The sequence below is a fragment of the Protomyctophum parallelum genome (assembly GCF_964188405.1).
Source record: "Protomyctophum parallelum genome assembly, chromosome: 12".
In the NCBI taxonomy this organism is placed as follows: Eukaryota; Metazoa; Chordata; class Actinopteri; order Myctophiformes; family Myctophidae; genus Protomyctophum; species Protomyctophum parallelum.
Genome location: NC_139712.1, coordinates 31,180,988 through 31,196,396, shown reverse-complemented (window position 1 = coordinate 31,196,396; position 15,409 = coordinate 31,180,988). Strand labels below are relative to the sequence as shown.

At 42.0% G+C, this 15,409-nt stretch overlaps 1 protein-coding gene across 1 annotated transcript; it reads left to right on the top strand.

Moving 5' to 3' along the window:
- The first annotated feature begins 272 nt into the window (after window positions 1–272).
- Window positions 273–14,740, top strand: LOC310867468 (carbonic anhydrase 1-like). The gene is made up of 7 exons (XM_083777580.1): window positions 273–429; window positions 975–1,172; window positions 5,836–5,954; window positions 6,648–6,740; window positions 7,336–7,398; window positions 7,540–7,695; window positions 12,501–14,740. The coding sequence occupies exons 1-7, from the start codon at window positions 396–398 to the stop codon at window positions 12,618–12,620; spliced, it is 783 nt and encodes a 260-aa protein (XP_083633706.1). The 5' UTR covers window positions 273–395; the 3' UTR covers window positions 12,621–14,740.
- The last annotated feature ends 669 nt before the right edge of the window (window positions 14,741–15,409 follow it).

Genomic DNA, 15,409 nt, shown 5'->3' with positions numbered 1-15,409 from the left:
GAGGGAGGGAGGGAGAGAGACAGAGGGAGGAGGGAGGGAGAGAGAGAGACAGAGGGAGGGAGGGAGGGAGAGAGAGAGACAGAGGGAGGGAGGGAGGGAGAGAGAGAGACAGAGGGAGGGAGGGAGGGAGAGAGAGACAGAGAGAGGGGGATCCTCCTCCTCATCAATATCGCCGTATTGCGCGCAAACACCAAAACTCCTCCTGCTAGCTGTTGCGCGAACCGGCAGCATGGGTCAGACAGACAGACAGACAGACAGACAGACAGACAGACAGACAGATAGACAGACAGACCGTATATAAGGCTGTCAGCTGTCAGTAGAAGGACACTGGCTGTTTGCACTCGGGAAACGACGCACTTATCAAGGGATTATTACACAGCTCTGTCTCACCTACAATGTCTCACGCATGGGGATACGCAGCGGGCAACGGTGAGGCACTTTCACCTTATAGTCATATATAGTGCATGCATGGTCCTTGTTGTTATTGCTTTATAACCACCACCACCAGGACCTGTTAATGAATTATGATACATAGCCAACATATACCTGCGGACTCTGGAACAATGCACACAGTCCATGCATTTAATGTATTAATAACACTGTGACTGCAACAGGCAATTTTCATTCATTCATTCATTCATTCATTCATGCTTTAAGGATTATGAAAGGACGTATTTTTCGACGCATCTTTTTTGTTTTAATATTTACTTTGTCTTTTCTCGTTTATATGTTCGGAATAAATAAATAAATGCTGCATGCATTAATTCGTTGGTTCGTTCGTTCATTAATTCGTTGGTTCGTTCATTCATTCATCATCATCCCTCTTTGCAGATTTTGTGCATTTTAATCACCCGATCATCACCTCACATCACCCATTCTGAATGAACCCCTTTATTCCTAGCTCCTTTCTGTGTTTATGGATTTAGCTACAGCCTGTTGTCTGTCTTAAAATCCTTTCATTCCCGTTATTTTAGGACCCGATAAATGGGCTACTAACTTCCCCATCGCCGATGGACCCCGCCAGTCTCCCATTGACATCCTACCTGCTCAATGTGACTACGACGGCGGCCTGAAGCCGCTGTGCCTCAAGTACGACCCTTCCACGTCAATAGATATTCTCAACAACGGACATTCCTTCCAAGTGACCTTCCTTGATGACGCCGACAGCTCAAGTTAGTGGGAAATTAATGTTAATATTATGCATGAGAGTGTTATGTAATGCAGCCCCCCCCCCCCCCCCCCCCCCCAGGTCCCTGCACATTTTAGGGAATATTTAACAAAATCAAATAGGCAACTGGTGCAGAGCCTGGGGAATTGCCCAGGAGATCCACTGAAGAACCCATGCATGCATGTAGACTATATGTTTCTCAATCGTTTCAAGCCATGACCCCCCCCCCCCCCCCCAAATCATTATTTTATAGACTTGGAATGTAGGAGTTGAGGCATATACATTTTCGGTTTCACAGACTCTAAAATACACATTTTTACCATTTTTATTGGCTTTTTCTTTTCTTTTCTTGTCTTTTTGAGGTATAGGCTATTAAGGATCTTAAGTTGCCATATCTGGGACATGCATGGGGACCCACCTGGGGGTCCAGACCCACAGGCTGAGAACCACATATAGGAATATTTAACAAAAGAAATTAGGAAAGTGGAACTGCACGGTGCACAGCCATGGCCATGCAGGAGATCCAGTGAAAAACGTGCAGACAATAGTGATTGAATTGGTAATGAAACCCGGTGCAAAGCTTTTCCCACGACTGGCTTTTTCATATTCTGAGTGAGGTCAAGGGAGCACGAACAGAGGGTTCTTTACAAAATGGGACCGGTTCTCTAGACTAGTTAAACATTACATTTCAAGTGCAACTGGAATGTGTTTTTAGTCACCAACTAAAACAAAGCATGCATCCCAGTCCCTTTCCTTATAATAATGTGGAGTGAAATTGTAATGTCCCCTCTTTCGCATTGGTTGAGCTCATCTCGAGGTAGTTATAGCATTGGAGCAGTGGTTCCCAAACCTTTTAACTCCAGACCCAAAAGAGAAATTTGATGTCTGCCCGGGCCGGGACTCAAACTAGTGAAAATAGCTGGTATACACGCTCGTAGATCTGGTATTTTCACTATATTTATTAAAAGTTATTTGTTTCCCATAATTTATGACATTTCTTAGATTTTTGAGGGGTGCTAGCCCCTCCTATGCCCAGCTTTGTCTGTCTGTATGTGTACCACGGAAATTATTTGATTGGCTGAGCACGGAATGTGATGTGTTGTCAGTCATGGAGAAAAGTTTAGCGCCCCTCAGTTCAAGTGTGATTTTTACATTTATTTATGAAATGGGTTTTTTTTTATTACATCATTGAAAAATAATAATTAAAATTGCTTCAGCCTTTTTTGGCAAATGAACGAAACAAGGATAGCAGGATAAGTTTCATTCTTTTCTACTAAACATTCAGGCTATTGTGTCAGCCTGTCGTAACTGGAGATTTGTATTTGTTTTAGCGTGCATGTCCTTGAACTGCTCTCATTTATAGCAGGCCTTTGAATGCTGTGATCAGTGAAATGTGTGTGCAAACCTTTTAAGAAATTGGATTGAGAATCGTTGCTTGTGTTTACGGTATAGAAACAATGAGAGAAATAATTGCATCAGGGTGGATTAACAGCATGTGGTCTGCACTAAGAAGAGATAAGCTGTTTTATACTATGACTTAAGTATCTTAGTTAGTATGCTTATAGGGCTTGGATCGAAATGTCACATCCACTATGGTGTAAGGAACCTTAACCTTTTATAAGATTTTGAGCATTATGTTTATTTCAAACCATTATTCTGAAAAGTAACCCTTTTGGTACATTTGAGATTTCCACCCAACAGAGATGATATATTATATAGGGACTAAAGCCTACTCGTCATAGTCATGCATCGGCCGGAGTGTGTGTGTGTGTGTGTGTGTGTGTGTGTGTGTGTGTGTGTGTGTGTGTGTGTGTGTGTGTGTGTCAGTGTCTGCGTGTGCGTGTGTGCGTCATGCACGTGCAGTGGAAAGTAGACTGCCTTTGTCTCTTTGTCTGCACACTGCTCAAGCAATATGTATTTCAGCTGGGCTGTAAAATGGTAACAGGAAAAGTGAGTATGGGCACCTCTGTGTAATATTTGGAAAATGGTCATAAGTAATATGAAGTATATGATTAGAACATGCTTGAACTTTGACAATTAGTGTCTAATATTTTTTACAATTGCTACACATTGCTACAAAACCTGTATATCCAATCATTTTGGGCATATATGAGAAGTTGAAGGATATGCACATCATCATTCATTATTTAAGATCATTCTTTCTAATATTTGATTTATCTTTGGACAAAAACTAAAAATGAAATAAAAAACGAAATAAAATACCGGCCATATAGAGAAACTGCAGTTCGTCTGGCATATCAGAGCAATCAGCATGCCACTGAGACCTATAAATATCAGCTACATATTTGTAAAATAATAGATGAATACAAAATGTCCTGCAGACAGTGAAGAGGGAGGGGGTGGGTAGATCTTAAAATACCTCAGTACAGTAGCATCATCATTATCATCATCATCATCATCATCATCCTGGGCTAAATCTGATCCGATTCTTCTCAGTCTGATCACGACAGGAACTCTCAGACCACGTCCAACAAATAAGGAAGCTTGCCTGCCCTGCCCCTGTGTGTGTGTGTGTGTGTGTCAGGGTGTGTGTGTGTGTGTGTGTGTGTGTGCGCGCTCGCGTGCGCGTACATGTGTGTTTGTTTGTATGTCGTGATGACGATGTGTACTGTAAGTACAAAGGCAGCTGTTGCATCATACAATCAAACGGAATATATTTATGTCCTGTTTATGAACGAATAAATTGCGTCAACATGGTTCCCACGAACCTACTGCTTCCATTTATTTTAAGATTTTCTTGAATTAGAAACCAAATACTGTGTTCATAATATTGCTTGATATTATTTATTAGGCCTATTTTTTGTCTGGCAAAGAGCCAAGTATTTAACCGTTTGATCTCAAATACACAAACGTTGCAAGTTATGCGATTTTAAAATGATGTGTGACATATTTATTTAATTTATCCATTTATTTGGACGGGTCAGCGCATAGTGAGCAACATTACAATACAATGTAGGCCTATAGTCATACACCGGATTTGGCAAGAGTGCAGATTTCCATCCATAGCATAATGAAAGCAAGCAACGTTACAAAAGCACATTGCCTATAGACATTACAAAAGGGTACAAGACAGACTAAAACTATGACCAAAAAAGACAAACAAATAAAAACTAGCGATGCATGATTAATCTGTAGCATAATCGGGATAGGCCATAAAAATGCCATATCGGTATCGGAATGGTCTCAACATAATACAGATTATTTGATCGGTTTTCACCAGCAAAAAAAATTTAAAATGAAAAACAAATCTAATTTGTTACTTATCTTATTCAGTAGTCATTCAGTTGTGAAAACAGACACTTGGAAAATAGTATGGTGTTTATTGATTGATTGAATACTTTATTGACAGGCTTTGGGCCAAACCTCTATAGGGCCTATAGGCTTGATTCCATTGTGGGCCTCTGTATAATATCGGAATCGGTCAGAATTGGTAATTGGGGGGGCACAGTGGTACAGTTGGTAGTGCTGTCGCCTCACAGCTAGAAGGTCCTGGGTTCGATTCCCGCTCGGGACGCTGTGGGTGCTGGCGGCGTGTTTCCTCCTCCACGTCATCAGTGCCCATACCCGAAGGCGGGGTTGGCGAAAGGGCCTTTCTGTGTGGAGTTTGCATGTTCTCCCCGTGTCCCCTAGGGTAGATACCCTCACAAAAACATGCAGTAATCCTGGTCACTAAACTGCCTCCCCCTGGCCAGCCGGGTGCCTGATGGAGGGGAAAGGAACTGGTTGGAATAACGTGTTCCTTCCACGCGCTACGTCCAACCAGGGAAACTCCCCCCTGTCAGGTGTATAGGAGCAACTTGGACACTCAGGCATGAAGGAAGCATGAGTTCAAGTCCGTTGCTCTCCCCTTGTCCCCCATATATGGGGACTAGGTTGGTGGAGCGTGTGTAGAGTCCAGGATCACATTAGATGATTGACACAGGGGTGAAAAATGGGTTACAAAATCATGGGATAAAAAATATATTAAAAAAAAAACAGAATCGGTAATTGGCAGATATGACACTGCAAATAATTGGAGATTGAATATCGGTCATAATTTCATAACCGTGCATCCCTAATAAAAACTAGACTAAAATGTTAGGGAGGGACTAGTGGAAAAGACATCCAGTCGTTTAATGTTTGGACGTATAGGTGGATCATGAGATAAAGGGTCCCTGGGCCACCAACATGCAAAGGGCCCCCCCCCTTTGGGTTATTTTATTGACATGAATGAATAAGCCAAGCCCATTGTCTGACAAAAAGTTCAAAGTTAATAACTGTTATTAACTTTGCAATTTTTGGGGGCCCCTGAGCTTGATCCTCCGTGTGACATCAACGCGGTCGCGCGGAGGCTTAAGCTCAGGGGCCCCCGTTGGATAATCCTCCCCTGCTTGGACGGACGCGTTGTGAGCTTTTGGATCGGCTATTTTCATAATGTGCAACCAACTCGACCAAGTGTAAAATTAGCCATTACGACGCCATCTTGGCCTGCCAAAATACACTTTAGTCGACTATATATCAACTGTAGATTTAGAGACTAAAAACTAGACTAACACTAAAACATTTCAGATGACTAAAATGTGACAAATTTGAAAAAAAAAGAATTATGACTAAAACTAAATCAAACGTGCTGTGAAAATCAACACTACTGTCTGTCTGTGTTCCAGCTCTGACAAACGGACCTATCTCGGGGACGTACAGGCTGAAGCAGTTCCACTTCCACTGGGGTGCAACTGACGTGAAGGGCTCTGAGCACACAGTGTCTGGGACCATGTATCCTGCCGAGGTAGGAACCACTGCTCACATAATTATCCTTTCTGTCGGGCTGGTCTCATGCCTCCACCCCGCTTCCGTTTTGTCTTTGCAGTCACACAAATTTACCTAATACAAACCAAAATCATCTAAGTGTATACATAGCTTGCTGCTGAGCAGGCATGGGAATAAATTCGGCTTCAGTTCGGCTTTTCAGCGCTTTTCAGACTCCTCTACTCCATGCTTGACTGCAGAGCGCCTCTTATCACCAATGCCCTATTTTAACTTTTTGTGTGCTTTTTTTGTAAATTAGCGTCCCTACAGCATCACACAAACGCACCAAATTTAGCAGATCCGCAAGCTCGAAATATGGCGCGAAGCGGCTCGGTTTGAGCTTGTTGCTCTGCTATACTTTTGTTAAACCAGTTATTTTATTTCACTATCAAGAACGTTATCTCCCCCCCCCCCCCCGTTCCTTTTCTGATCTACTGACACATCTTGTTGAAAATGTTCAGTTTTTTATTGAATAGCAGCTAAACCTTTCACTTCATCTGAATGAAGGTCCCCTGGGCGTATGAAACTCACCCAGATTCACTATGAATACAAAAGAGCCCGGCAGCCCAGACGGAATTGAAAGGATTCCCAGGGTAAAAAAAAAAGAAAAAAGCGAGCAAATCTCTGAATAATCTATTTACAAATGGCCTTTGTGTGTGTCTCTCTCTCTTAGCTCCATCTGGTGCACTGGAACACCAAATACCCCAGCTTCGGGGATGCTGCTAGCAAGCCTGATGGGCTTGCTGTTGTGGGAGTGTTCCTGAAGGTCAGTAGTGATGTTTTTTCATTAAATCATCTACTGGTATACAGTCAGTATCATGCTGTGATGTATGTATGTACTTAGGACAGTGATAAATGATGCCCTGCCTAGCCCTTTGTTGTGGACCACAGTAGAATTCATCAGCGGTGGGAAAAGTACTCAAATTCCACTTACTTAAATAAAAGTATCAATACTGCAATTTGGAAACACTAAAGTCTGGAATTCAACATTGTCTTGAGTAAAAGTACAAAAGTATATCAACTAGAATCTAGAATATCAAGTAGAAAGTACCCATTATGCAGAATGTCCCCATTACACAAGGTATCATATGTATAACATGTAGGCCTATTAAAAACCTTTTGAAAATAGCAGATTGCATTGTGCACCTAACTATTAATTAATAATTATACACTTGTACTGCTCCTAGTATTGATGATGTCTTGTACAGTATTGTATGTCTCTAATATGTCTTGATGAATACACAGGACCACAATGGAAATAAGTCCTCAGGACCTTTTGTGTTAACCTTTTAGCATGAATGTATACTGTAACTGTTACTTTTTGCTAACTCTTCATAAACTCAAACCACCTTTTTCCCCAGATTGGTTCTGCCAATGCAGCACTTCAGAAGCTGCTTGATGCATTTGATGCCATACAGGCCAAGGTAAGTCTATTTCATTTTAAAGACTTCGGTTCTATACAAATGATTTTAATATCTGTTTTTTTTTTTAGGGCTGCTGCCCTTCACTTCACACGATCGAGTGTGATTTTGTTTTTAATCCCACTCGACTGTTTTCTGTTCCAGGGCAAACAGACCACCTTCCCCAACTTTGACCCCGCCACCCTGCTGCCAGGCTCGTTAGATTACTGGACCTACGACGGCTCTCTGACCACGCCCCCTCTGCTGGAGAGCGTCACCTGGATCGTCTGCAAGGAGCCAATCAGTGTCAGCACTGAGCAGGTATGCCCGGTGTTGGCCACGCCCACACACATGGTCACCACACCATTCATGCTGTGTAGTTAGGGGGAGGGCTTTGACTTTGGACACACTCCAAGGGTCTGGGAATGGCTTCATTGGCTTACACATTCTCTCTCCTTCTTCATTGCTGTCGAAATCAAGGACTTGATTGTTGAGATTAGCAGCATGGCTCGCTGACACATGAGAAACCTCTTGTAGCTGGATGAAACACAATACTGCAACCGAGAGGGAGAGAGAGACAGATAGAGACAGAAACAGAATGAGAAAGAGACAGAGAGAGATCAGAGAGAGAGAGAGATGCATTGTGCTATCTATAACGAGAGAGAGAGAGAGAGAGAGAGAGAGAGAGAGAGAGAGAGAGAGAGAGAGAGAGAGAGAGAGAGAGAGAGAGAGAGAGAGATGCATTGTGCTATCTATAACTATAAAGCCGTTTTTATACATTTGAAAACTTGTGAAATGGGACATTCTACATAATAACAAAAAAGTACTTTCTACTTTTGATACTGCAAGTACATTTTGATAGGAATACTCCGGACATTTACTTGTAACAGAGTATTTCTACATTGCAGTATTGACTTTGACTTTGACTATTGACTTTGTTTTGTTTTTTTACTTTTTCCACCACTGCCCAACAGTATTCAGTAAATGCTTCTGTATAACCAACTGTTGGCAGCCAGAGGTGAATTAACCACAAGTCGATCACAGGTTAATCTCATCACAACAAACCGTTTAATTGCATTTCTACACTTTCTTACATGACAAACAAAAAAAACACAGTGCATACAGTACACCTGTATCTGTATGTACTGTACTCTAGTCTACATTTCTAGTCTACACAACACATAGCCTACTGTACATCATGCCCATAATCAGTGGTGGAAAGCAACTAAGTACATAAAGTACTGCACTTATGTAAAATCTTGAGTTATTTGTATTTTACTTGAATATTTCCAATTTCCAGTAGGCTACTTCTCCACTACATCTCATTGTACTTTTACTCCACTACATTTATTTTAACACTTTAGTTAGTAGTAACTTCGTAGATTTTGATTATTATTATTAAAACATAGGCCTATACAGTAACAATTTCAGCCCTATACATTTTTGGCCATTTGAAAATAGCCAATACCCAGCAATATCTTTACAATCAGTAAACCCTGTAATCCCCCTCTCCTCTCCCTCTCTCTCAAGTCTGCCCTTGCAGCAGGAGTCTTTAAGTCATGTGAAAATGAATGCTAGCCAGTCAGTGTCTCAAGGGTAAACATGGGGAGTGTACACATAACCTTTAAACATGTTGCCATATAGACCAGGCACAGCTGATAAGTCTGTATAGCCACAGAAAACCAATGTTGGTAACAATATGCTGTTACTATTTCAAGCAAAATTTGAAATATTCTCATTTTCTATATATTTTGTTCCCTCAAAGGGGCACCACATCAGGGTAGAAATATTGTCTTAATATATGGATCTATTTTGACGATTTTAACGATTCTGGTACCTTTAACGTGTAGTCCACAAATACCAGCTCTGACATGGAACAGATTCCTGGTCCCTCAATGTTGAATCCCAAACCTATTATGAAGTCAATGACAGTCTAATCGAAGAATAAATTATTGATAAGAAAATAAATCTGAGTATATATACTACCTGAGTGCCGTATATGGCTGCCCACTGCTCCGCATTGTTATAGCTGGGTAAATGCAGAGGACACATTTCATATTATCTGCAAACATACTGTGACAAAAAAACACCCAAGGAGTGAGGCCTATTCTATTCTACAGTGAGTGTGTGTGCTCCTGCTTGAATTCAGACAAACGTGTTGATCGTAAGTCACAGCCTCATCTTTCCTGTCACAGCCTATAGGAAAGAGAGTGGTTGTAGAGGTGCTGCGCCTGCATGCCACTTCCTCCTTATCTGTATAGCTGAAGCTGCTGCACTGTTCAGTGGCCCAGGGGTCACCCACCTCATCTCCTCTGAAGATGAGGAGAATGGCAGCACACATGACCCCTTTTCCACCAAATGAACTTTGCTTCTATAGAACTGGTTCCATTGTAGATTCTTGGCTATTTTCTCTATTTTATATTATTTTCTATAGTAATACAAAGGGAACGGTTTTGGACACCCTGACAGTAACAATAATTATGTATTTGGCCATAGTCCTCTATATATAATGCATGGCGTTTGAAGATATTTTTGTCCTACACAAAATTCCCACTGACAATAAATGGATCATGTATGATGATAAGAGCACCCCTCACTTCACACAACTGTGATATTTTAATAGCAGATTTACAAGCTCACAATGTGACACATATAGTGAGCTACTAGATCTGCTACTTTGTCAAGCCTTTTCTTTCGTTTCTGCTTGTTAAGCACAGCAGAGCTGGTTTATGAACGATCGCTTTGCCTCTCTTTCAGCACCACCTGGTGGTCACCAGTTTAGGCTCTGAGTGCCAATTCTCCCATTATAAAGAAAGAAATAATTTGTAATTCTATTATGCATGTAATGTGCATGTCATCACCTGTACACCAGATTAGAGGAACTTTCAAAATATGGTTGAAAAAAAAAGAAGAAAGAAAGTAAGAATAAATCCCAAGGGAGAGACGTCTTAACGCCCGTGGCATCCATTACAAAGACGGCAATAAGACGTCTTGTCGTCCATGGCACCTAAAGGTTTGCCTGTAATTTACACACCCAATATAAGGGCGCCAAGGCTGAAGAGGTGAAACTAAAGCCCAAGGAAAAGCTGCAATTAATTTGTGTTACTGAAAGCCGATTGCTTGATCCGCCACATTATACATACAGCTGTGAGTCAGAGAGTTAAGCACCAACTAGAGAGCCACTAAGCTTGACGTTGAGGATAGAAATGTGCCAGACAGACGAGCCGAGTCCCTGACTCCAGCTTTCCATCAGCATTCAACACGGAGCAGCAGTGATGCGTACATGTGTTGAGTTGAGTGACAGTCACAGGAGGTCAGCAGCTAGAATACTATTCTAGGCATTTAGTCTACTACTCTACTCTATCCCACAGAGATTTCTTTACACAAAAATGTCAAACTAAATTAAGCTTCCCCACGTTACAATCATCAACCATCCACACAACAAGGGCCACAGCAAAATTCAGATTAATTACTTTACTTTATTAATGGTTTGCAACAAACAAAAAAGTCCAGGTACAGTTATACAATAATGCTAAAAGGATAACACAAAAATCCCTGAGGGCTTGTTTCCATTGTGGTCCCATGTATTCAATTAATCAAGATAAAGATATAGAAGAATACAAGAAATCATCAGTACTAGGAGCAGTAAAAGTATATTTAAAGAAAAGCAGTGGGGGGGATTTCTTTTGGCAAGCTAGAAGACCGTAGGTCCAGTTGCAAATTGCAGACAGGTGCTCTTTATGGCGGTTTTGAAGGAGGGTAGGGAATCTCATTTTTGTTGGCTGTTACACGTATTAGTGTAACAGTGTAGGGTACATTTTGGTGGCATAATAGTAGAGTGAATTCATAGCCACTGCGTACTCCTGTGATCCAATATCTAGAAGATTAATTGAAGCTCTAGGTCAAGGAACATGTCTTGAGTTTCCTTGGCCACAGAAAGCCGAGGAGCACGTTGGATATCATGCCCAGAGTGTTTATTACTGACACACCTGCAACGTTCAAATGTTGTGTCACCTGCATTATCAGCAGACCTTGCTGAAATAACAGTAAACGTGGACTTGTTGCGGTAACGCCAGTTATGACCCAGGGTGTAGTGGAGGGGGAGTGCGGGGGATTGGGCATCCCTCACTTCTAAACATATAGGGTTTTGGTCAATTGATTTAGTTTGTTTACATATTACACAAAAGACAACATTTTCACCGCAACCTGCAACGTACAAGGCGAGGCAAAGCCTGTCCACTGTGGTTGTGATATCGCCCTGACAACCAACAACAACCAATAAACCGGCTGACTCTGCCGACTGTCCCTTTGGGCTATATAGGATCTATCCTACTACTACTACTACTACTACTACTTCTGGAGATGGGATCCTAAAACTCGCAAAACATTGTGTGTCGTATTTTGGTTATGAAAAAAAGTAGTCTCTCGAGACAGACTGTTGACTCACGCAAATTCAAAGGAAAAGAGGGCGCTGTTTTTCCTTCTCCTCTAAAAGTAGCACTACAATGTCATGACCCTGAGCCTGAACCACAAGGCCCATTGGGAAGGAGCCTGTCTTCTGTCTCTGTGAGGCAGCTTGATGTTGGCATGACCCGGCCAGGGATCAAGCCCTGACCTTCCCAGTCTCAGGGCGGACACAAAACGTCAGGTCGTAAATTGACTGGCTTGTAAGACACAGCAAAGGAGGATCATGTTTGTTGACCCTGGGGGTACTCAAAAAGAAAACACTGGAGTGGACGCCAAGAGTATACTGAAACACAATGTTCTACACACTGGGCTCATCTTTACTTTAAACAATCACACCCGTGTGAACTGAGTGGTGCAACTCCCCTCTCCCCATGCCTCTCTCTCTCTCTCTCTCTCTCTCTCTCTCTCTCTGTAATTAGCAGGCAACAGTGCAACACTATCTCTCTCTCCGTTTCTGGCACAACAGCGCCACTTTTGCCCCTACTGGTACTCTAAACATAGTCACATAGGTTAGGACGGCCATTGCTGTTCCTTGGAGTGGTTGCACCACTCAAAAATGCATGGCAAAAAAGACACTGGCAGCTCAATGAAGTCTTTCAGTGGCCTCTCTAACTCTCGGTCTCTCTCCCTCTCTCCCTCTCTCTCTCCTCTTCTTACAGATGGCCAAATTCCGGTGCCTGCTCTTCTCCGGTGAGGGTGAGACCGCGTGCTGCATGATGGACAACTATCGGCCCCCGCAACCCCTGAAGGGTCGCAAAGTTCGTGCTTCCTTCCAATGAGAACCAAACATCGCTCCCCCCACCCTCTGTGCCCTACTTTCGCAGACCCCTCCTAACCTTTCGCCCGCTTTAGACTGCAACGAAGCACAAAGCAAACGTATCGACATCATTCACTTTTTGTTGTAATGTTTTTGAAGAAAGTTTAATTGCCAATTATGTCCGTCCCTGAAATGCAATGCACACTTGGTGCTGTCTTACTGTGCGGAAGGGAAAACTTGAAGGGTCCAGCGTTTTTGTTTGTTTTGTTTGTTTGTTTTTTGCCACCATCTTATCGCCTCCCGAGTCGAGCGATAAGGTGCCCTCTGTCCAGACTCAGAAATACTCCACAGTGGCACGCGTTAGCCAGAATGTCGCACCTGGTTCCAATGTATCAGAGAGCGCCATGAACAAGTAGGTGGCAAAAATCACACTGCAAGTCCTGAGTGTTAGTTTAACTCTGAAAGTACCGGCAAAAAGGTGGCTATTAATGGTTCATTTGCAAAAAATATAGATTGTTTCTATTTATTATGAATGAAATGATGTAGTACATTTTGTTTTTTAATCGTTTCTTTTTTTTTTGCAAATGAACAATTGTTTGTGTGTGAGATATTGTTATGTCAAGCAGCTACAGTAGCCTGAAGGGAAAGTTGATGCTTTGAAATGCAGAAATATTAGTTAACCCAATAAGTGATGCTTTATGAGCCAATAGGCAGCCGAAAAACACAAACACTCCACGACAAAGCAAGGACATAGAATCAACTCTCCATCTGTACAGAGGACAGAAGAGTAATACAGACAGACACACATGTGCACGTGCAAACACACACACACACACACACACACACACACACACACACACACACACACACACACACACACACACACACACACACACACACACACACACACACACACACACACACACACACACACACACACACACGTCACACACACACACACACACACACACACACACACACACACACACACACACTGTACACATGCATCCTGCCAGTTTGGCTGTAATCTCTGACTGACTGACTTTGTGCCTCAGGATCACGGCAGCTTAATGAAACGCTGTGGCCCACTCCACCATCACACTCGAATCATTGAACTACAAAATCCCTCTTCTCTGCCACATACACACTAACACACGCTCATGTGCACGCACACACACACACACACACACACACACACACACACACACACACATGAAAGGCAATCTGGCGCAGTTGCAACGCGTTGGCTGTGCCTGTAGGCGCTGACCTGGTTATGGATTTCCGTGCTGTACATGGCGCATGGCGCACGGATCGCTGCACACACTGAACGGACATGAAGACATATCATCGTGGTTTTAGAGCTAACAACTTCTGTGTTTTGACAGCATAGTGTTCAACCCCCCATATGTAGTTGTCAACTCCTGTTTTGTATTCTGTTTTCCTTATTAACCACTTGAACCTTAAGGTCGACGCATGCTTCACTCACTTCGGCATTCAGATCGGCCTTTAGAGTCCCTATGCTGGGGTGTATACTTTCAGTGAAAATAGAAGTTCAATGTGACGTGTTGTGAGCTTGTAGATTTGGTGTAGACTAGAGGGAAATGATAGACACTATATAGAGTATCTAGTACAGAGCCCTAGGGGACCCCACGGGTTTAAGTGGTTAATAATATAATACTAACTTTGTTTGAAAGCATAATGCAAATAGAAGCGTTTTTTTACGTGATTCCGCTGTTGTGATTTGTGTACAAGAGCTCTGCATTTGTTATGTTGTCTTGAATATGGCAAGATGATGACTAGGATGTTTTGTTTTATAATCCCATTGTGTAATATTATGATGCTAATACAAAGAACTACGCCAATATGCCAGCGGTTTATAGAGAAACCAGAGACCATAATGTGAATGAGTAAAGAAATCCTGCCCTTTAGCATTAAAACAATAAAATGGAAATAAAAAAAGAATTGTAAAAGCACAATGAAAGTTCAACCAAATTATGTATTTCCTGAAAGGATGATTGTAAATCAAAAAATAATTTAATTATTTATGCCAGCCATTGTTAGGGCCCTCCTGTGAGTATGTCTTGGTGTTGTGCTTTGTGCAAAGTGGATGTTACTGGTTAAATAAATATATTTTGTGACTAATTGACGCCTGCTAATTAATCTGTCCTCTGCGTTTGCCTTTCTCATCTCTTTATTGTTGGTCTCCATATCGAGATGCCGGTGGTGGAAAAAGTACTCGCATGTTTTACTTATGTAAAAGTATCAATACTTCAATATATAAATAGTCTGTTACAAGTAAAAGTCCGGAATTCAAAATATACTTGAGTAAAAGTACAAAGGTAGGCCCAGGCCGTAGCGTAACGGTCTGGGCACCGGACTGGTGATCCAGTCGCGGTGTGCCGCGGGTTCGACTCCCGGACCCGACACGGCCTTTACCGCATGTCATCCCCCCATCTCTCTCCCGTTTCCTGTCAGCCTACTTTCTATCCCTTAAAAAAAAAAAATCAATAAAGGCGTAAGCCGCAAAAAAATATCTTAAAAAAAAAGAAAAAAAAAAAAGTACAAAGGTATTGGCATCAACATGATGTAAAAGTAGGCCTATACTCTTTATGCAAAATGTTCCATTTCAAGTTTTCAAATGTAAAAGCTTTTGAAAATAGATCTACAAGCTCACAATGCGCACCACGGCACATTGTGAGCTTGTAGATTGTCTATTTTCAAATGGCGGAAATGTGTATAGGGTTGAAGTTGTTATAACAATCAATAACAATCAAAACCTACAGAGCAACTATAGGCCTAACTTCATATGGA

What these genes read in the sequence shown, in the direction of transcription:
- LOC310867468 (XM_083777580.1), top strand. Translation starts at nt 396, where the DNA reads ATGTCTCACGCATGGGGATACGCAGCGGGCAACG. An exon ending in TTGTGGGAGTGTTCCTGAAG is followed by an intron (nt 6,741 to 7,335) that starts GTCAGTAGTGAT and finishes CTTTTTCCCCAG; the next exon opens with ATTGGTTCTGCCAATGCAGC. An exon ending in TTGATGCCATACAGGCCAAG is followed by an intron (nt 7,399 to 7,539) that starts GTAAGTCTATTT and finishes TTTCTGTTCCAG; the next exon opens with GGCAAACAGACCACCTTCCC.